Source organism: Arvicanthis niloticus, chromosome 16 (genome assembly GCF_011762505.2).
Source record: "Arvicanthis niloticus isolate mArvNil1 chromosome 16, mArvNil1.pat.X, whole genome shotgun sequence".
NCBI lineage: Eukaryota > Metazoa > Chordata > Mammalia > Rodentia > Muridae > Arvicanthis > Arvicanthis niloticus.
The window spans coordinates 68,389,506-68,411,941 of NC_047673.1; the positions used below are offsets into that span (position 1 = coordinate 68,389,506).

Sequence of the window (22,436 nt, forward strand, 5' to 3'; positions counted from 1 at the left end):
GACAATTAAACACAAATTATTTCCTTATAACGAATACCCCATTCATCAATGACAGGGACCCAACTGACAACTCCTGTCAGTATGTGATAATTTTGACAGGCCAGAACAAAAAATAGTCTCGTGTCAAATAAGCCCATTTGGGCATGAGACGGTGACTTACACAAGAGATGGCGACTTAAAATCCACGGAGCACCAGCCTTCCACCAATTAAGGAAAACAGGTAGGGGTGTGGTTTGGACGGAGGTAGTGGAATCCCAAACACAAACAGACAGACAGACAGACAGACAGACAGACAGCTTTGTTCTGCTATTCCAGCTGACACAGGGTACCAAAGCTACAAGACCCAGAAGGCAGTGCGTCTGGCCAGTGGGTACTGAGGGGTTCCTTAGTGAAGTCTCTGAATGTTCTTGGGATTCAGCTATGGCCCTGGTTCTGGCCTGCTCAGGTCGGAATCCCTTCCCGTCTTTCCTTTCCTCCCATCTCCATTTGTCTCCATCGCCCTTCTGTGTAGCGTTTATTTGAAAACAGGCAGTCCCATCCCCCTTTAAAGTCACCCCGCTCAATATCATCTGTAGGCCTGAGGAAGGCGAACTGATTTCCAGTGAATAAAAAAAAAAAATGTCAGGATCCAGTCAGCCTTGAGGTTTGCTGTGATGGCAATGTCATGAATAAACTTCATGTCTGTGTCGTTCCACACAAGAGTGAACAGGGCATTCTGCCTCTTTCATACAAACTCCCAATTCCATCTAAAGCATGGTTGACTGGAAGAGATGCTTCATCATATGAATCTTAAAACACGGAGATGGTCGTGTGTGTGTGTGTGTATGTGTGTGTGTGTGTGTGTGTGTGTGTGCGCGCGTGTGCGTGCGTGCATGTGTATTTACCTAATAGTTTTTTGTGCTCTCTTGGGCTTTTTAGCTCAGTGTGCTAGTTTGTTCTTGTTGTTAACCTGACACTACCTATCTGGGAAGAGGGAACCTCAACTGAGGAACTCTCTAGATCAGATTGGTCTCTGGGCATTGTTTGGATCGTTAATTGACGGAGGAGGACTCTACCCACTGTGGGCTCTTTCCCTACGCAGATGGCCCTGGGCTACATAAGAAAGCTAGCCGAGCTAGCCAGAGAGTAAGCCAGTAGTCAGTATTCCTCTGTGGCTTTTGTTGGAGTTCTTGCCCTTACTTCCCCCAATGATAGATTGTGTGACCTGGAAGTGTAAGTCAAACAAACCCTTCCCTCCTCTAAGGTGTTCTTGGTCGACATGTTTTATCACAGGAAGAGGAAATGTAAACTAGAATACTCAGCCTTTGACCATGGACGTATATCTGAATGTCTTGTGTGGCTGCTGACTGGAGGGAGAAGAGGCTCAAAGCAATTACCTTAGTTTTGTTTTTTACATTAAAGATGGAGTGAAGAGTCCATGGCCTTCACTCTGTCTTCAGCTTGTGTGGAGATGGAACCCAGAGCCCCTTCCTGCTGGGGACCCCTCCCCTCCCTCCTACCACCTCTTAGCCTCCACTGACAGTTGTCTGGGGAATGTCAGGACTCAGCGCGGCAAGCCTTTCATTCCTGCCTGTGCCTCTTGTCACAGGAAGCTGGAGGTTGGGTCAGTTGTCATCTGCTCTCTACAGCTCAACTGCTCACTGTGGCAGTGTGGAATGCACATTCCATTATCAGAGAAAGTCTCAGTACCTTTGGCCTTCCTTCTGCAAGGGCCTTTCATCTTCACTTTGTAACTTCTCAGATCTCATCTGTTTTCTCCTGTGCCCTTGACCAGAGTTTGGTGTCTGTTCTTTCTTGCCTTTTCCCACTGTTTTTCCCTCAGCTGAAAGGAACAGAGAGAATGGCTCTGGATAAGAACTGGATTTATTTGGGAGCAGGCATATCAGCACCCATCTTTCTATTGGAATATAAAAATGATGTTAATTTTCAAGTGAAAGAAAAATTAATAAAAGCTCCCTTTTAAAAGGATTATTTATCACCATTATTGTCGTTGTCATTATCATCATCATCATCATCATGTGTGTGTGTGTGTGTGTGTGTGTGTGTGTGTGTGTGTATGTATGTGTGTATGTGTATTCTAAGCTACTTGTAGAGGTCTTGATCGTCAGCCTTTTTCTGTACCCTCACTCCACGTGGCCCTGCCCCATTTTATAATTTTAGTACTTTTCTTATTGACTTCCTCAATTGTGCCTCCATCCCAGATTTTGTCTCTGAACTTGACTTAATCGCTTATCGGTCCATTTGTGCCGCCATACTGTAACATCACGATCCTGCTGACTTGTAAACAACAAGTCCATTTTTTCAGAGGTCTGAGGACTGGGAAGTTAAAGATCAAGGCAGATTTTATCCTGTTCTTCTATCCCATCTTTTTCCTGTGTCCTGCCATGCTGGAATGTGTGGGCACTCTCTGGGCCTGTTATAAAGGTTAGTCCTACTGCCCTTGGGTTCTGGCCACTTTGCAAAGGTCCAAGACCATAGTGATCAATGAATATCAATGGGATGGATTTGGGGACACTTGTTGGACTACAGCAGTCCCACTGAGCTTGTGTCCACCATTTTTTTATTTGCTCTACCGTAGCCAAGCTGGCTTCTAACTGTTCCTAATCACAATGGTTGTCTCGGGTCAGGGCCTTAGAATGTACTCTTTGCTCTGTCTGGCGTGCTTCTTCAATGTGCTTGTTGTAGCTCACAGCGACTCCTTTCAGGTCTCTGCTCAAGTATCTTTTTGCACAGAGGCCACCTGTGCCCCCTTGTGAGACAGTCCCTCACTCTGAATCCAAAAGCCCCCTTTCCTGTGCCCCGCCTTATTGTTTCCCATGTGTCACATGGGCATTGTTTATTTGACCCATTACCATTTCAGGGGGCTCAGTACATTAATTTCCATAGTGCACCATGCTTTTAGCACCACAGGAATGCATAGCTGTGTACTTCCAAAACTCCATGAGCTGAGTTAGGTTTAAATGGTGGGTTTTTTCTTTGATTGTAAATTTATTCCCATTTGGAGACTGAATAAAATAATGAATATGTAAGTGAGTCATATTTCCTCCCTTATTAAGTTTTCAGACACATATAAATGCACCTAAACTTGTAATAAAAGATTCCAGAAGATTTTATATATGTTTCTTAGTTGATGGTGGTTGTAAATAGGAATGGTTTAAATAACACTAACAAGTTATGGTATGGCTAAAGGACCATCGTATTTTGAAGAGGAAAACATCAATAATCTTACTTTACTACTTCCCCAAACCTTTGAAATACACAGAACTCATTAATGTAGAAGCATTTAATAGAAATAAAAGAAAACAACAAAAATTCACTGTGATAGTAACTGCCAAGAGTTTAAAGGATTTTTTTAAAATAATGCCTCAATAATATTGGATTAATGAATTAACTTCTCAGAAAAATGGCCAGACTCAGTTAACAGTACATTGGGTTCTACTATTTGCAGAAGCAACAACTGAAATTCTGCTTGTAAATAATAGTGGGGAAAGATCTGGAATGAATCAAGCCACTGTCACAGCTGGGCTGTGTTTTCAGCTCTCAAACACAGGAGAATTAATATTGAATATAACTGTGTTTGAAGCTCAAAGAACACAAAAAATGAAGTCCTTTGAGAATAAGCTTTTGTGAAAATTCAGCAGGGAACCACATGAGAAAGCACTTTTCAGAGACAGACTCCCAAAGGCTTTGTCTAGGAACAGTTTTAAAGTCTTGTGAGCCACCTCTTGGCCCTGCCGTTGTGGGCAGACAGTCCTGAGTACAGTTTGTATATAATTGCCACAATCTTTTCCCTAAAGATAGGGAATTCAGGCAGTGCTTGTGAAGTCAGCTGGCCTGGTGCTGCTGGATGGGTGGACACACTAAGTTCAGGTCAAGAGCAGCTCAGCAGGTCCAGAGGAATGTCTTGTTGGCCTGGAAACATTCCCAGGACTGCAGAGTCATTTGAATGTAAATTCTTGCCAAGTTGAAGCTTTTCTTTGTGGAGGAGATTCCTGGAGAGTCCCAACCATCTCTGGATACAGGAAACACTGAGAAGTGGATCCTTAGGCGACTGCACAGCTATCAGGAGGCACTTTCACCCACTCTGAAGCATATCTTGTCTCAGACTGTAGAAACTGCTAGTAGTCTATAAGAATGTGGTGGTTACACTCTCAGGCCTACCACTTTCCTGTCTATGGTTAGACCAATGTGCACTTCCCCAAATCATCAAAGCCCAGACAAGGTTCACTAAGTTTCCCTCCAGATGTAAGTGTCTATGGTTCTGCCTGCCATGGGCCACTCAGGCTTGCCTCTCAGAACCACTTAGGTGTGGGCTCTGGGAAAATGGGAACATCTGTTTAATGGGAACATCTCTTCTAGTCTGCAGCTTTGGGTGAGTCCAAGATTCCAGAGCATCCATCGCGTTTCAGTTCTTCCTAGATGCGAAGACTGTGGGCAACTGTCTCTAAGCCATCTATTCTCCTTGCCTCTTAAGTGAGTTTCTAGCAGACATTTGGATGGCAGGAGACTGTTGGTTTGTTTTTCTGGAAAGTTCCATTCATCTGCCTGGCCACCTCAGCAGTAAGAGGAAGTGGCAAGGAAGTGACTTGTCACAAGTGTTTTGTGAGTGCAGGCACAGTATTCTAATGTGGCCACTAATAAAGACCAGGCAGAGCATGAGCTCTGGTGGCCTTTCTCTGTTTTGACCCATCTGTTGTGATATGTAGCTGAAAGCGTGCCTCTGGCTGGACAGAGGGTCAGCAAATGGAGAGGGACACTGTACCAGGCATGGCACTTCATATTTGAATGCTTACCTGGGTGGTCCTCTTTACTTTTCTATGTCACCTCTTCTGATACTTAGACCTTGAACCATTAGTTACAATCTGAGTCATGCACCGAAAGGGCCTGGCTTACGTCCCAGCCTTGCTTTTTCACATGTTAAGCACGGGAAAATCTTGGCATCTGTAAGAATGGCATGCTGTGTTCACGGGGCTCCTCATACAGTATGTTTGTGTCTGTGACTCTGTTACATCTTTATGTAAATACCCAGGGAGGAGAAGTCTACTTGCCTCTTTGATAAGGAAATTCAGGCATAAGAAACTGAGTGATGTGGATGCTGGGGAGGGAGTTTAGTAGTTAAAGTGCTTGCTGCAGGAGTCTGAGGGATAGGCTTCAGATCCTTAGAAACCCATGTCAATGCTGGTTATGGTGGCCTACGTGTACTTCCAGCCTCCAAAGACAAAGACAGAGGATCCCCCGACAAACTGGCCAGTGAGAATGATCATGTTGTTGAGCTAGAGATTTGAGTGAGAAACTGCCTCAATGAATAGGAATTAAGAACAATTGAGGATGATTCCTGACAACAACCTCAGGCTTCTACATACCTGCCCACACATGTACGCCCACATACATGTACACATGTATCTACACACTCATGCACACTACACCACACACACACACACACACACACACACACACACACACACACACACACACACAGACACTTAAAAATGGAAAAAAAGATTGAATGACTTGCCACAGTGATCAAACTAGAAAATAGCAAAGCTTAAACCTTAAGCTAAAACCTGGGTTTAGAATGAAGTCCAGGTTGTTTGCTGAGTCCCCACATGCAGAGAGCAGACTGCTTCTCTCTTGAACCTGGGTTCAGAATGAAGTCCAGGCTGTTTGCTGAGTCCCCACATGCAGAGGGCAGACTGCTTCTCTCTTGAATCTTTAATTGTAGTGTGTTTTTGTGATATCCATAAATTTCAGGACCACATTAGCTTTCTAACATGAATCAAACGAATTCACGTGTGAATATTTGAAATGAATGACCAGACAACTCTGACAAAGCTCCCCTCCCCCCGGCCCCTGCCCTCATGTTGGAAAGTTCTGCTATTATACAGTTTGCGACTGTGACCACACACAGCATGTCACATCTATGCTTTTCCTTTCTTCTGATAGATGGTGAATTGGGACAGGCCGAGTCAGATTCACACCAATATTCTCAAAGGGTATTGATAAATCCATAACCAAAAGTCAAAATCAAGAGCTTTAAGAAGGTCTTGTCTGGTATAATCCCCCCTCTCTCTTTTCTGCCTTTACAGTTCCCTGGAAAATACTCAGGGCAGAGTTTTGTGCTAGATTTTTGTTCTAGATTTTTCGCTAGACTACATGAATAAACATTTTACAGCTCCCCTTTTTTTCAAGACCAAACTGGAAGTGTGACAGAGGCAGGCATGGAAGAAGAATGAGTTTTCTTCCTGTGTTTGAAAATCTTAACTTTCAGCCAGACCTTTTCCCAAAAGCTTATTGTGGAAGGAAGGAAGGAAGGAAGGAAGGAAGGAAGGAAGGAAGGAAGGAAGGAAGGAAGTCACTGAGTCCTGGGAATCTGACTGGTGGAATGCAAGATGAGGAATGACAGGTATCAGACATTCAGAATCTGGCACTGAGTGGGCTGTGCCTGCGTGGATGGGAGGCCCCTATCACACCCAGATCCTCAAGGCGTTTGTCACATGCACACATAAGGAGGAGGGGCCAGCGAGTCTCAGCGGGAGGTCTCTGCAGGGGAGCAGTCTCAGGCTGCAGTCATCCATCCAGGAGGAGGAAGCTGTGGTTGCTAGCATTTACATACTTGGACAGAAGACTGCTTTGCTATTTCCGTGAGACATTCGGGTCGTTGCCCATGTCCCTGTCAGCAATACACTTGGGACTTTATCCTTTCCCCACAGAGGGTAAGGAGTGAGAGTTTCTCAGGATTTATGTAGTCCTTCCTCCTCAAATAAGTAAGCACGAGTTTGGGGATGAAGAACCTCATAAGAAGGTCTAGAAGTTGTTGGTTTGAATACAGGCATCCTGTGCCAGATTTTGATGGGATGTTCTAACCTCTGGGATGGGTATGCTGAGCTGTTTCTAGTGTATCAAGGATGGAGATATAAACATGCAGTGAGGGCTGGGGATGGATAAATGGGTAAGGTGACGTCTAGTAAACATGTAAAATCTGGGTGCAGTCTATAATCACTGCCTGTGGGAGGCAGAGACAGTCAGATTGCTGGAGCTCATTGGCCAAATAGGTGAACATTAGGTTTTGTGAGAGCCTCTGTCAAAACACAGAGCAGGAAGATGTTGAGGAAGGTACCACTGGTTCCCTACATGCACACAACACTTGCTCATATAAACATAGTATAACACACACACACACACACACACACACACACACACACACACGAATGCATGGCTCAGCCATGACCTCTAAGGGTCTCTAAGGGTCTCCTCTAGCCTTGGGCATTTAGGTCACAGTCTTTGTGAGTTCCCTCAAATAAACCAAAGCCATCGCAGGCCTGGTAAATGGTCTGAGCTACATAAATGTGGATTTGTTTCTTTGAAAGAACAAATAAATCCTTGGTCTGTTCTGTAATTGCACCAGATTACATCTTCAGGTGACTGTCTTCTTGTGGCACTGGTTTTCTCTCTCCAGAAGGGAAACTGCACAGTTACCCTGATGTGAAGTCTGACCAGAGGTTTGAAATTATTTTATAGACCAAGCCACCTCAGTTGTCCTCATTGTTACCCTGGGCAAGAGACATATGGAAATAACAGGCTCCAGAACCAGTCCTTGAAGCCATGTACCAGATCCACATTTTTAAGCGACCAAGAACTGGGACCACAAATCCTTTCCACTGCAAGCTTGCCTAGAAACAGTTGGTGGCTCTCTGTGCCATGACACTGTTGACAGGAAGGGAATTGTCTATGATGCCAGTTAGAGGGAAGGATGGGGGCTGGGACAAGTGGTCCAGGATGTAACTTCCACCAGTGTGCGAGATTTTAGTAGTCAGAGGGATGTCACACACCCTCCAAACCCAGCTCCACTGTCAGCTTCAGCTGGAGCATTAAGAGAATGAGTCATTTAGAGTTTAGTGTTTTATGTCAAAGCAAGGACAGAAAAGCCAGTCTGTGTGTCTGGATGTAAAATACCAGGCCCCCTTAATCTTACAAGAGACTTTCCTCCATTGAGTGTCATGAGGAGGGATCCTGTGAAGGTCAAAGGTTAGGGTTTCTGCCATGACATAAAGTTATTTGGGGATAGGTAATTGTGTATTAAGGTCAGAGAGGTGTGCATTCCGTGCTCTGTAAGACACCTAACAACATGCTTGCATCTACCCACTAGATGTCACTACCCCTCCCAGTTATGACAGAAAACAAAACAAAGCAACGGAATAGTTTTTAAATGTCCTATGGTCAGACAGAACAATAGTGCCTGCCACTGTTGGCAGCCAGAGGGAACTGGGTGAGGAAGCCTAATGGTGCCGTTCTGTCCTTAGCCTTTGGATTGTGCTTCAAGAACCCCTCATCATATCTGGAATATTTTCTGTAAAGAGCAGTCACCTAGCACTAAGTTTCTCACAGAAGACAGTCGCAGAATAGGAAAGGGGTTTCTCATCTACTTCTGTCAGGCCTTAGCTAAGATCACATATGAGCCAGTGAGGCATGTGTCCTTTCTCCCCTCCTTATGTCTGCCTCCCTTTCCTTCCCTTCTGTGATCTCCCAGAGGGCTCATTAGTTCCAGAGCGCCTCTCCCAAGATTCTACCATGTGCCCAGTGCCCATCTAAGGGAGGGCAGGACCTACCTGCTGAGGGGTTTCTCAGGCAGGGGCCGTAGTGACTGAACTATGTAGGGGCATCTTGACAAAAGTGACTAAACCCCTCCTGTACTGTCAGGACACTGAAATGTCTCAGCCTGGTTACCATTTTGAGAACAGACTCCAGGGGGCAAGAGTAGAGGTTACCACCGAGATGAAACATCATGGCATGCTTTCTGCCTCCTGGGAATTGGCTGTGATTGTGGAGATAGAACACGCACCTCTCTCATAAGGAAGTGTTTGCTAAACCCCATGACTCAGAACAGACTGATGCTGTGTCCTCGTGCAAATGAGCAAGTGTGTGTGTGTGTGTGTGTCCATTTAAAATGTATACTCTGGCACAGTGGGCACATGCACACACCCACATAGGTATCCCTAGTGACAATAAAGAGCAAACCCTTTAACCTCCAAAAGTATACTAGGGTGTCAAGTGCAGGGAAGAACTGTTACCAGGGCAGGGACCTCAGGAGAGACAGAGAAGGTGTGTTGGGGAAGAGGGATACAAGGCCTTCTGGGGGACAGAGGGGAGCCATGCTGACCCTACAGGGAGGTCCCCTGAGCTGCCAGGTCAGGTTCTGACAGTCAGCTTGAGGAGGTAGGTGAGGCCAGGAATTCGGGGCCACAGCACCAGCTCTGAGGGAACTGTTGAAGCAGTCAGATCTGCTCTGGAATATGGTCAGAGCAGAGCTTTTTAGCATTTTATTCTTTAAATCTCTATAACTATGTTTTAGGGATTTTACATTTTTGTAGTAAATCCAGGAGAATGTAGCTGAGTATATTGGCTCAGTGTTCCATACATATAAAATCAGCTAAAGAGAGTTTCATAGATAGTTAACAGATTTTAAACAGCCCTATGCAGCTAGAACTTCTCACAGAATGGATGTCTTTCCGTTGCCCCTGGTAGTGGTGCCCTGCAGCCTACACAGGATCACGCTTGTGGTATCCATGGATTTCAGTCACTGGAAATTAAACATCTAAGTAAAGTTCAGCATTCAGGTACATTTTCAGTATTACTCGTGTGTGTGTGTGTGTGTGTGTGTGTGTGTGTGTGTGTGTGTGTACACACACACACACACACACACACACACATGAAACTAGCTCTGCCTGTGTACATAAGGCCAGAAATGTTAAGTATCTTCTGTCACTCTCCGCCTCATTTTTTTGAGACAGTGTTTTTACTTTACAAGAAATTTGACATTTTGGCTAAACTCACTAGACAGAGATTCCCCTGGAATCCACCCATCAAAATGCCCCAAGAGCCAGGGTTACAGATGTGAGCTCCTGGTTCTTACATGGGTGCTAGGGGTCTGAACTGGGATCCTCATTCTTGTACAAGGACGCACTTGCTACTGAGCCGTCTCCCCACCCCATCTGACTCCTTTTGAAGAGAGTAGTAGGATCCTAAGTTCACGCTCATATACTGAGGGAACTAAAGTATGCAGAGGTTTGTTTTTAATTGTCTCCTGGTCATGGGTACTGAGCCAGGGCCTGAGCCTCTCACACCCACCAAAAGGTTTAGAAAGAATCTGTGGATGAAAACTAGTTGGAAGTCCTGTGAGCTAGACAGAATATCCGCCCCCCGTGATTACTATGAGAAATACCTTGCCTAGTTTTTTAGTAATTCATGAACTTCTAAAATCATACATTGAGGGTGTGGGAGGTGGCTCAGTGGCTTGCCGACGAAGTATGAGGACTGGGGTTTGGATCCACGGCATACACATGAATGACGGCAGGTATGGTGCACTGCCTGTATCCCAGTGTTTAGGAGGTAGAGATCGGTAGAGCAAACTGGCCACCAAGACAGGTGAGTTGGGCAGTTCCAGTTTCAGTCAGGCTTCAGTACATAATGTGTAGGGTGACTAAAGAAGATGACTGATACAAACCTCCACCTACATGTATGCATGTGTGCAAGGCTACTATTCACCTGTGCCTATGTGTGTGCACCCACACACCCACATACACCACAAACACACATATGCAGTAATAATAAAAAATAGAATTCTTCCTTTTCTTTTAAAAAATAGGTCTTTTTGTTATTACTCTTCAGTAACTTTAAATCTGATTTATTCAATGTCTTTTACATTGAATAAATGTAAATACAGTCACAAATTATTTCTAATCCTTACAACTCTATAATCTGGGTGCTGTTTTTCACTTAGCAGTTGACAGACTTAAGGATCAGATGAATTGGGGAGTTCCAGGTTCAGACAGGTCTCTATATATAATGTGTAGGGTTATCAAGGAAGATGACCTATGTCATCATCAGCTTTGTGGTGCCACTGGCTCCTGGGAGCCAGGACAGAGCATCTTTTTATGCTTGTACCTTTCTTTGACTGCACTCTGGTGGTCACTTCATATTTTGACAGAATGGATCTGTTTGTTTATTTGACTTTGTCAGTGTGTCTCACCCATCTCTGGGTACTTTGGGCCATTCAAGAGCATGGTGGTAGCATCTGCTCACTTCTAGTGACAAGGGAGGCATGTGATGTCCTGTGGTGAAAGATGCAGCACATGTCTGTCTGTCTGTCTGTCTGTCTGTCTGTCTGTCTGTCTTCTGTCTGAGTGAGCACTCTTGTTTACGTTTTTCTTGTCCTGTTAATTGCTTTGCTACGTGCCTTGGTGGTGCTGAGCTTCACGTGTGTGGGACAGTTGTTCCCACTGAAGCCACACACTTGTGCTTGGGAGGTTCACATCTCTGCAGTGGTCCAGAGCAGGATGGCACAGTCATGACATCTCAGCCTAATTTAGTTTCTTATGTAAAACAACTTTGGTCTGACATTTAACATTTCACCCTTCCGTAGGTTTTTTTCCTTTTGTCTCTCTGAGCTCATTACCCAGCATGTCTTTATAACTTTACATTCTTTTTCCCCCACTGTCTCTCACACACGCCAGGATTCACATTTATGTGCATAGCAATGTGTGATCTTCATTACTGGGGAAGTGCCACTGGCTCACAGAACAGACTAACAATGGTGACAAATCCCGGGACCAGGAAAGGCTGCCAGAAGTTTCTATTGAAGTTGTATGTTAATGAAGTAGAAGTGTGAGCAGCCTCTCTCAAGCAGGCTTCTTGCTGTGGAGAATGTGTCCCCTGCCAATCAGAGGGACCTGCTCAGGGACTTCCTTCAGTTCACACGTTGTTGCATCAGAAAGAATGACAGAGCCCTGGAGGCTGGGTACCCTTCCTGCAAAGAACAGCAGTACATCATAACTTTGTCCAACACTCTAATTCGTTCTCTGGCTCATCTCCAGAGGTAGGCACAGCCATTGTCTGTGGTCTGAGAACTCCAGAAACAGCAGGAATAAAGGATACAGACTTGACTTCTCTTGGTTAATTCTTACTGAGCAGATCCAACAACAGGAAGAAGGGGAAGGAGACACTGGCCAGTGTGCTCTTTAGAGCCTGCTCCTCACCGCCACCCAAGCCTCTGCCTTAAAAAGTCTCCACCATCAAACCCCTGTGGAAAATGACATGGCAACTTGGGGAAGTTCGAAGGCCATGAGAGGCAGACTCGTCTTGGGGAATATGTTTGAAGGATGGACCACTCTGATTTCCAGTGTTTAAGCTGCCTTTGCTCACAAGTCTGAGCAAGCTATGGCCACACTCTTGAAGTAGAAACCTCACTTCTCCGAGAGACACTGTGTCCAAATATTTGGACTGTGGTGGGGACAGGCTGTTATCCTTGGGTCTATTTGATCTAAAGTTGGCTATCGATTGATTCACAAACTTTCAATTTTGCAATTTGTCTTCAGTAGACTCATTAATAATCACACCTGCCTTTGCCAAGACAGAGCAGCTATGAAGAGCACCCCAGGAGAAAGGACACTCAGCAGGAAGGTGACAGGGTGGGAATGCAAACCCCAGGCCAAGGGGGCCAGCTCTCCAGGGTGTGAAGGCAAATCCCATTGATCTGAGAGGCTGCCTGCTGTGCAAAATAAAACATTTTATTCTCAGGGCCCCATCTTCTTTTCCAAGCCTCAAGGGACAGTTGTTTATGGAGGGAGAAACGTCAGGAACAAAGCGGCAAGAAGCTGCTTTTGAAGAACAGCTTAAATCTCTTGCAGCCTGTCTCTAGAGGTCTCTAGAGGAAGGAACCAGGAGCAAACATCACAAGGAATTTGTACAACACGTGCTGGATGCTGACTCCAGCTGTTGCCTTCATCACAGACCCAGAGGCTTCCGAGAAACACACGCAAAGCACTCCTGGCTAAAATAATGCACAGGATCCCCCTGCCCTCAACAGAGGCATCAGCATTTATTGCGAAGCAACCTATCCCGAGGAGGCTGAAATACAGAACAGAAAGCAACCAGGAGCATCCAGGCCACCTTTCGATGGGCCAGGCTTTCCTTGCCTGAGTCCTGCAGATTCTGCAGTCCTCATTACCAGTCCTTCCTCATCCATTGAAAATCTGCTACCACCTGCTTGCTAGGGGGCCAACCTCAGTGAACCACAGAACTGGAGTACTGGTCCAGAATTTCTCAGCTGTAAAGATTAGGGAGTAATGGTTTAAGTCCATTCTATTTAAATGCCGCTCTCTTAGAAATTTAGGATAGAGATGAAAAGATTAGCCGAGGCCCAAGAATCTATTCTGATGTCAAAGGCAAAAGGAGTTTGGCCACGTGAGGCCTTTAGTCAGGCACAATGGTTAAGACTGGTAAGAGGTCTGAGTCTGAGAGTCAAATGTTTCAGCATCCCTTCAGCTAGCTGGCTGGCATTGTAGCAAACACTCACGATGACCAAGTTAAAATCAGAAGTATCATGGTCTCCTGGTTCATACACTAAATGGTCAATGGGCTACTCCTTTTAGCTTTCCAGTCAGTAGTAGTGAAGAACCCATGTCAGAGTAAAACTGATCACTTCCCCACCAGGAAATGAAAGGGGTGGGCAGGGCCATAGTCCCTTTCTAAGGCCTCCTCAGATATCCCAAGGACCTCTCATTAGGTCCCACCTCTTTAAGGTCATAGCAACGCTCTTACTTAGCTCATGAGACTTTGAGGGAACATTCAAGATGTATATTATTAGAAACTCTTTTATAAAAGCAAATGAGTGATGGGCATTGAATGAATTTGTTACTCAATGGCTCTAGCCTAGAGTGCATTCCTATCATTCATTCATTCACTCATTCCTTCAGTCACTCATTCACACATTCATTCATTCACTCATTCATTCCTTCATTCAGTCACTCATTCACACATTCATTCACTCACTCATTCATTCCTTCATTCAGTCACTCATTCATTCAGTCACTCATTCCTTCATTCAGTCACTCATTCACACATTCATTCACACATTCATTCATTCACTCACTCACACATTCATTCATTCACTCACTCATTCATTCATTCACTCACTCATTCATTCATTCACTCATTCACACATTCATTCATTCACTCACTCACACATTCATTCATTCACTTACTCATTCATTCATTCACTCACTCATTCATTCAGTCACTCATTCACACATTCATTCATTCACTCACTCATTCATTCACTCACTCATTCATTCATTTTACAAGAAGGTCTTGTGAGATTCTTGTGTAATAGGTAGTGTGCTAAACATTGAAGGACTTAAAGCCAAAGGAATAGTTTTTCTTACACAGCTCAAAGTCCAGTAGAGAAATAACTGTATAATTAAACATGACCAACAGTCACTTAGGCCTTAGAATTGAAGTTTGAAAAAGGAGGGATGATGCCATCAGATGTATTTTACTACAGCCATGGTAGAGATAGAAGGAAGTCAAGGCTAAGTGTGAGGAGACCATGTGACCATGTGAAATGGAGGATGCTAAATGCATGGCTGTGGGCATCAGAGGGAAGGCTAGCCTGGCCCTCAGTGTGGAGGCAGCACCACAGAGGGGAGGGGTAGGGTGAGGCTTTCTAGAAACTTCCATTTGGCAAGTTTGGTGATTGGATGCAAATGGAAAAGCAGACAAAGCCGATTCTAGACTCCACCCTGAGCACCTTGGTGCTAATTATGTCATTTGCTTAGATAGTGATTGGGAGTGAAGGAAGACTTAGGGACAAAGGCATTTAGTGTGGAGTTGTCAGCTTGAAGGATTGTTTTGAAGGGTATGACTGTGAAGGACGACCAGGCAGGGACAGAAAACAGTTCCTAGACACCATGGTGATGATGTGGATGGTCACTGAGACCAGGGGCACGGGTGTAATTACCTGTGGGCATGAAATCCCTCAGATGTATGACCCAGTCTCAGGGAGCCATCAGACTGAGCGAGCACCCCGCAGATTGTAGCAGGAGACACATTTCCCTGAAATTCCCCTAGAACAAGCAGCAAAGCAATGATGGCGGCCCCACACTATGGAGTCTCTTTGTTCCTTTGAAGTCATTACTAACTGTGACAGTTTAGGTGTGTGAACATTAACTTCACTACCCACTTCCTTCTGAGGACCATCGCCAGGTACTCAGACATCTTTTCAAATTCCTCTTCATGTGAGAGATGAGACAAAAATAATTTTTGCATATTTTCTTTGAAAGATGAGAGTACGTTGAGCTTTAAAATTTAGGCTAACACATTGTATAGGTGCCAATGGGTCATTTTCATATGTGCTGAAGTAAAAAACGGATGTGTTAAAATAGAGGTTCTGCTTGTGTGTGGTTTATGCTACTTCAATTTGACTATTTCCTGAGGTCACAGGTTGGGTCAGAGGCACAACAGCACAAGTATCTCAATGTCCATAAGCAAGGCAGATGTCAGGCTAGGTGGCTGGCTGTCTATCTGTGGCTTTATTAATGGAGTAGTTCCTCATAAGTTCATCTTCTGGGCCCTTCAGTCCTCTCCATGTCCACATCAGGAATGGCCAGCAAGTGTGTACTGTCCACTGCTGTGTCCATGTCAGAGACAGCCAGCAAGTGTGTACTGTCCACTGCTGTGTCCATGTCAGAGACAGCCAGCAAGCGTGTACTGTCCACGGCTAGGAATGCTTCCTGCCCCCACTTGCTTCCACCTTCGGTTGACACTGACTTGTCTCTGTCTTAGCACGTGCAAAATGCAATGTCTGTCAGTCATGCTAAACATTTATAGTGTGCACAAGACCCTGGGAACACATGTTCATTCCCGAATATGCTGGCTGTGTGTGGAGAAGAGTGGAACTAGAACCCTCAAAGATGGCGTGTAACTAAAAGGGCTGTAGACTTCCATAGTGTGCCTGTGGTGATGGATCCTGGAGTCACCTCAGATTGGACTAGAGGGGCAGGAGAAAGCTGTGGCATCTGATAATCTAGGTGCTGAGAAGTCCTACTGGATGTGACCTCACACAGGACAGGAATTGTCCGCAGTTCCCCAGCTTGGTGTGGTGTTTGGCACTTTAGAAGCTAACATATCAATGTGTTAAGTGTTGGAAACTGAGCTATGAAGAGCAATAGGCTGAATATCGAAGGGAATACTTCAGGGGAGGGCAGTAAAAATCAAAGACAGGGGTGAAGGAGTTCTCAGAAGCAGGTTTGCTCATGAGCTCCGGAGGGCAGATGTGTCTCTGTGTCAATCAAATTCAGAATCTAAGCCTAGCACTTCAAATCCAAAATACCATGAAGTGTGCACATGGCTTTTCTTGTAGCCACAGACTTACTATAATATTTCTTCCTTATGATTGAGTTGACAGTGGTAATATTTTAAACAAGTCTTATGTAATCAGCATGGCCTGGAACTCACTCTATATCCGAGAATGATCTTGAACATCTGATTCTCCTACCTCCACTTCCCGAGTCTTGAAATAGAAGGCTTGCATTACCACATCGGGTTTATATGGTGCCCTGGATCAAACCCATGGCTTTGGGCATGCTGGCCAAGCTCCCTAACAATTGAGCTATGGTCCCAACCCAGCAAAAGCATTTAAAATAAGCTATTAAACCGAGGCTTCCTGAAGCCCAGTAGATTATTGGTGACTAGAAAGCAGATGTCGTTGGCTGTGGATTCTGTTAAATTGCCCTTCTCAAGAACATGTGGATACATATGCTTCCTCAGATTATATTAAATTATGCAGTGGAATGAGGGAATGACCAAGACAATGGTGCAGTGACCTAAGGACAAAAGCGCCTCGTGAGCATTTGAAAAGTAACATTCCTGGGTGACATGTATTATATTGATGGGAAAGTTTTCTTATGTAATGTCATGTGGGAAAGCAAGAAACTATTTTGGTAAATATGGGGGCATACAAATGCCATTTGAATTAAATGCCCATTTCCTATAAAACTGTGAAAAAAAAAACCCCACACAGATGTGTTTTTTGACTCTTGAAGTCAATGGTCATGGACAAGTAAGTGGTCAAGATGTCCATCGTACAGCATAGCTTGCATCCTTTTGGATCTCCTTTTGTGATGAACTGAGGTGACAGTCTGCTCTAGAATGGCCCCACTCGGGTTCTTGCGGGTCCCACATGCTCTTACACTACGATCAAGGACTGTCTGGACAAAGCAGCTGCCATTGAGGAGGACACCACAGTGAGCCTTGTCTGGTTTGCATGGCTTTTCCAGGCGGAACCCAATCATCCCCAACCTCCTATTACTCCAGCCACTTTATAGGCTGTCTTGAGTTTCTGCCTCCTGAGCCTTCCTTGCTGCTGCTCTGTGAAGAGGCCTCTTGATTTATTAATCAATTAATCAGTGCATGCCGAGGAGCTGCTCAGAGTAGTTAGACAGGGAGAACAAAGTGCTGGGGCCCATCATCCAGACAGATCATGATTAGGAATGAACCTCCCACTGACCGATCCTCCTGCCCACCATGGCTGCCCCGAGTTACCTTCCAGACATGGCACTCGTCCAGATGGGCCTCGGGTCCATAAAACTGACACTGATTTTTTGAGGGTGATTTTTTTTTTTTTTTTTTTTTTTTTTGGCATCCTAGAGGAAAATGACTCCAAAGATGAGCCTGATTCATTACTCACAATCATTGTTGAGCCTTGCAAACTCTTCCAGACCCAAGGCATGCTGTGGTGGGTCTGTCCATCTGTGCGTGGACAGTATTGTCCTGTCCTCACAAATGAAGTTCTGGGGCTAGAAGGATATTACAGCAAGGGCAGGACACAGTAGCTGCATGGCCGAGGAGAGGTTCAGTGTACTGAGCACGTTGTCTAAGGGCACACAGAACCCCCAAGGTCACAAGGAACAGAACTGGAAAATGTGTTGACACCCATTCATTCACATTACCAGGGCTGTATCTTTATGTAATGTAGTTTTGTGGAAGTTAAAGCAAATGAATGAGAGACAGAGTCCTCGTTACCCCTGCCTCTCTCTCAGATATGACCTTGGAGCATGAGATACAGGAGCAGGGGTTGAGACAGAGGCCTTACATCATAGCCCAGGCAAGCCTGGAACTTACAGCAATCCTTCTCAGCTCCTCTAGTGCTGCCATTTACAGGTGCGAGCCACTATACCCGCATGACGATTTTTCAGTAGTAGTTTTAGGTAAAACTTGTGGAGGAAGCATCTTGGACTGTTCAGGAAATGAGAAAGACAATCCAGAAGATGGGTCCTCATGAGGCTGGTAACAGGTCTGTTTGCCGGCAGAGGCATGCTGGCTGCTGGAGCAGGCTGGATCCTGGATCTAGAATCTATTGGTTAGTTTTCTTTCCTGTGGTGCTGACTTAGCACACATGCTGCTGAGGCCAAAGTTTGGCAGAATAGGATCTCTGTTTCCGGTCACAAGGGACACTTCTGTCTCTTGCAGGTTCTCTGCTGTTGAGAATGAGGTACTCACACCCATCATGCTGGACTAGGGAGGAAGCAGATTGTAATTACTTAGTGGACGTAGGAGAGTCTAAAATGTTCCCCATTGACTGGGTGGAAGGAACACCATGAAGATGTGTTCTGTTTAGTATCATTAAGGTTTTTAGTACCAAACTCCTGCATAACGTCTGCCACCTAATGCTTCTCTTGTTCTGGCATCTTCCTGGTGATGTCAATCAAACAGTCAGATCCTTGGGTGGCAGCCATCTGAACTGGATTTGATACCAGCATCAAGTTACAAATTGCTCTTTTCTTTCTTGTTTGTGTGTTCTGTAGGACCCTGCTTTCTCTGCTGTGATTCACGACAAACTCCAGGTTCCTAATACCATCAGGAAGTCGTGGAATGACCGAGACAACCGCTGTGACATTTGTGCCACACACCTGAACCAGCTGAAGCAGGAAGCCATCCAAATGGTGCTGACCTTAGAGCAGGCAGCTGGCAGCGAGCACTATGACGCCTCTCCGGGCTCACCCCCTCCGATCTCCAGCATTCCCACACTGGTGGGGTCCCGGCACATGGGTGGGCTCCAGCAGCCCAGGGAGTGGGCCTTTGTGCCTACCCCCTATGCCACCTCTACCTACACAGGCCTTGTTAACAAACACAGCAGCAAACCCAACAGCCTTGGGGTCAGCAACGGAGCAGAAAAGAAGAGCGGATCCCCAACCCACCAGGCCAAGGTCAGCCTCCAGATGGCCACCAGTCCCAGCAATGGAAACATCCCCAACTCAGTGGCCATTCAGGCTCACCAATATCTGGATGGCACCTGGTCCCTTTCAAGAACCAATGGGGTTACCCTGTACCCCTACCAGGTAAGCACCCCTATAAGCAGGGAAGTACAGGGGTTTCCTCCCCAATATTGAAATGAGCACACACTCCATATCTCCCTCTAGAAGTAAAAGTTGAAACAGGAGGCTGTATGTTCTTTCTCCTTCTGGAAGCTCCTAGCTCAGCGCTTCATGCTTCTGTGTAACACCTCGAGGTTTTCACCAGTGATCTCCAGCCAGACCTGCTTGCTTGGAGAGATTCTCTGTCAACTCCCAATCCTACCCTCTTCTTGCTTAGCTAATATCTTCTCCCTAAGAGGTCTTGTTAGTTCTGACAGTGCCAAGGGCTTCCTAGCCACCAGCTTTACTATGAGTTATAGTGATTAAGAGCGAAGACCTGAAAGTGCTTGAACTAGGCCAATCCCCTGATCTGTACATGTACTAGCAAAGTGACTTTGCACAAAGGGATTACCCCATCTCAGGCTCAAATCTCTCACTTTGGAATTGATATAATAGTAGAAGGATTAAACAAAGATGTGTCTATAAGACATATAGAATATTGTCTAGGATATGATCTGGTACTGCGCCTGATAATAAGAAGTTTAGAAATTAAGACAAACAGTTAAGAACGTTTTGACCCCAAGACTGCAGCAGCTCCCTAAAATTAGGATTTTTTAAAAAAGCAATTGATGAGTTAGTCAGGGCATCACTAATAATTTAGATGGAGTTTATTGTTGTTGTACTGTTTATAGATGGAGGTCTGTGTTGGCATCCCATTGTCACTATCTGTACCTTCGGAAAGGGTTGGAGAAGAACCTCTTGTACCTTGGGGGACCTTTACTGTCTTCTACTTGAGTTTCATCTAATATGTTGGAACTTTTTCCTGCCTGGCTTTCTCTTCCTCCTGCTCCCCCTTTACATACTGAAATGAGCACACACACACCAGGTCTCTGTATATGAAAATAAGAGCGGGTCTCAAATCTGAAGAAAAAAAATCATTCTGATTTAGACATGGTAGTGCTAGCCTGAGGTACAGAGTGAAGTCTTGTCTCAAAGACAGCAAAACCCCCAAACACAAACTAAATTAAAAAATGATGAGAAAACTCATTAGTCCCGATTTTTTCCAGGGAGCTTTCTATTGGATGAAGGTCAGAGTCAACACATGTCCTCTGTCCTCTGTGTCTTAACTGTCATTGATGTGGAAAGGAGTGTCACTGGTAAATGAGACAGCCTGAACACCTCAGGTTGCTTCTCAGACATGCTGTGTCATATGGGGTGAGAAGCCTTCTCTTTTCATATGGGGACCCAGGCATCCTTTATCAATGGTGTCCCCATCCTTCAGGGGCCTCAAGGTCCTCTACTAGATCTTCTGTAACCAGCCAAGAAGTGCAGGGTGTGGTGTGTGTGTGGGGTGGGGGGCTCCCATCATGGGTTTGAGGCTGCGCCTGGGTACACAGTGCTTCCATTCATACTCTACCATCAGGAATCCAGTGTTCTAGCCTCACTTCCCTGCAGGAGAAACTGGGAAAGCCAACCCATCCGTGTGCCCAGAAGAAAAACAAACCAACTGAGGTTACACAGAACTGTTTTGTGACCTGAGATGAAAATACGGGGACGCATAAAATGACCTCAATGTGTCTGACCAAATGTGAATACCGTATAATTTCCCCAAAGAATTTTTATTTAACTGTGCATTGGGCCTGCAAGGCAAGAACAAGATGGTTAGATCTTCTTATTGTAATCAAGGAACATGATACTCAGAGAAAGTGAGTGACCTCTGACTACACAGCTGAACACAGACCAACACCAGCTTTCTCTTCACCTTGGAACCCGCTTCCCAAGTGAGTTGCTTCCAGTCTCTCTGTTTTGGCCCTGTGTGATCCCATCAGCAATTTTCCCACACATGGCTTCCTTTGAGACCCAGAGCAATCCTTATTTTGACCCACAGGGGCTGAGCATCCATTTGACTATTAGGTGAAGTTTTGTGTGGTTAATCTACATATACCACAGTATATCATATAACTATATATTTATATGCTGTATAAATAGGAAAAAGAACCATAAGGAAACATTTAAGGAGACTTTGTAGCCTAGTCTTGAAAGTCACTGCATAGGGCTGTGTGTAAGTCTTTTCTTTCTTTCTTTCTTTCTTTCTTTCTTTCTTTCTTTCTTTCTTTCTTCTTTTTTTTAAATTTAGGGTTATTTGTTTCTTGCACATGCATGCGTGTGTGTGTGTGTGTGTGTGTGCTTGGTATCCACAGAACCCAGAAAAGGATGTTGGATCTCCTAGAACTAGAGTTACAGACTATTGTAAGCCAACATGGAAATGTTGGGAATTGAACCTGGGACCTCTGCACAAGCAGCAGGTGGTCTTAACCACTGAGCTGTCTTCCCAGCATCTGTGGTAGTGTCCCATCATTATAACAGATACAAAGAACAATTCGCCGACAGAAGAGCAATGTTATTGTACTTAACGTTTTTGAGATGTCAGTCTGTGGTCAGCTGGCCTCTGTATTAGTTACATTCCTTGCCACTCTGACTGAATAACAGATAACTTAAGGGAGGAAGTTTTATCTTAGCTTATAGTTGAAATTGATACAGGCCATTATGGCGGGAAAAGCATGAAAGTGAGCTACTCTGTGGTAGCATGCAGCTGGGATGTCTTCCTTCTTTACATCTTGACAGAACAGGGGTGAAGACAGGAATTCTGGTGCTAATCTGGATTTCTCTTTTACATAACTATGTTCAAGGTTGGACTTGACTCCTGAGTTAATCTTTCCTGAAAGTGAGCCCACAGATATGCCCAGAGGTGTCTCTCGTGAGTTTCTAAACCTCATAGCTGTGGGGAGACAAACTGTGTATTACCTAATTGCTGACAGAGGATCTCAAAGCCTGCTCAGACCACGCTCCCAATGACTGAAAGATCTTGCATTAGTTCTTACTTCTTAAAGATTCTATCATCACCCAGTGGTGCCATTCTAGAACCAAGCCTTATCATACAGGCCCCAGGGGAACAATCAATTCCCCAACTAGAGCTGTCAGGAACAGAACATGTCTTTTTCATTATGGAATATTTTGCTTTTTTACAAAATTGTTTTTCATTTAAAATGCACAATACATTTAATTTTTTTTTAAAGTTATAAGAAGTAAAACACACTTGTTTTAAAATAAAATGGAGACCATATGAAAAAATTAGATGTGATTTCTGAAAGCCCATAACACATAGAAATGCATTATCTAGTCACTCACAATTCCTAAACTTGTGATAAGACCCAGCACTTTGGCTTCCGTTCCATTGACTGGGAATAT

General features: G+C 44.8%; 1 protein-coding gene across 2 annotated transcripts in view; it reads left to right on the forward strand.

Moving 5' to 3' along the window:
* Window positions 1-22,436, forward strand: part of Kif26b (kinesin family member 26B) — a 428,644-nt gene that overhangs the window by 143,216 nt on the left and 262,992 nt on the right. For both annotated transcript variants that reach the window (XM_076914586.1, XM_034520916.2), the window contains exon 3: window positions 18,639-19,172. In XM_076914586.1, coding sequence (XP_076770701.1) covers window positions 18,639-19,172 — 534 coding nt within the window. The remainder of the gene's footprint in view (window positions 1-18,638; window positions 19,173-22,436) is intronic.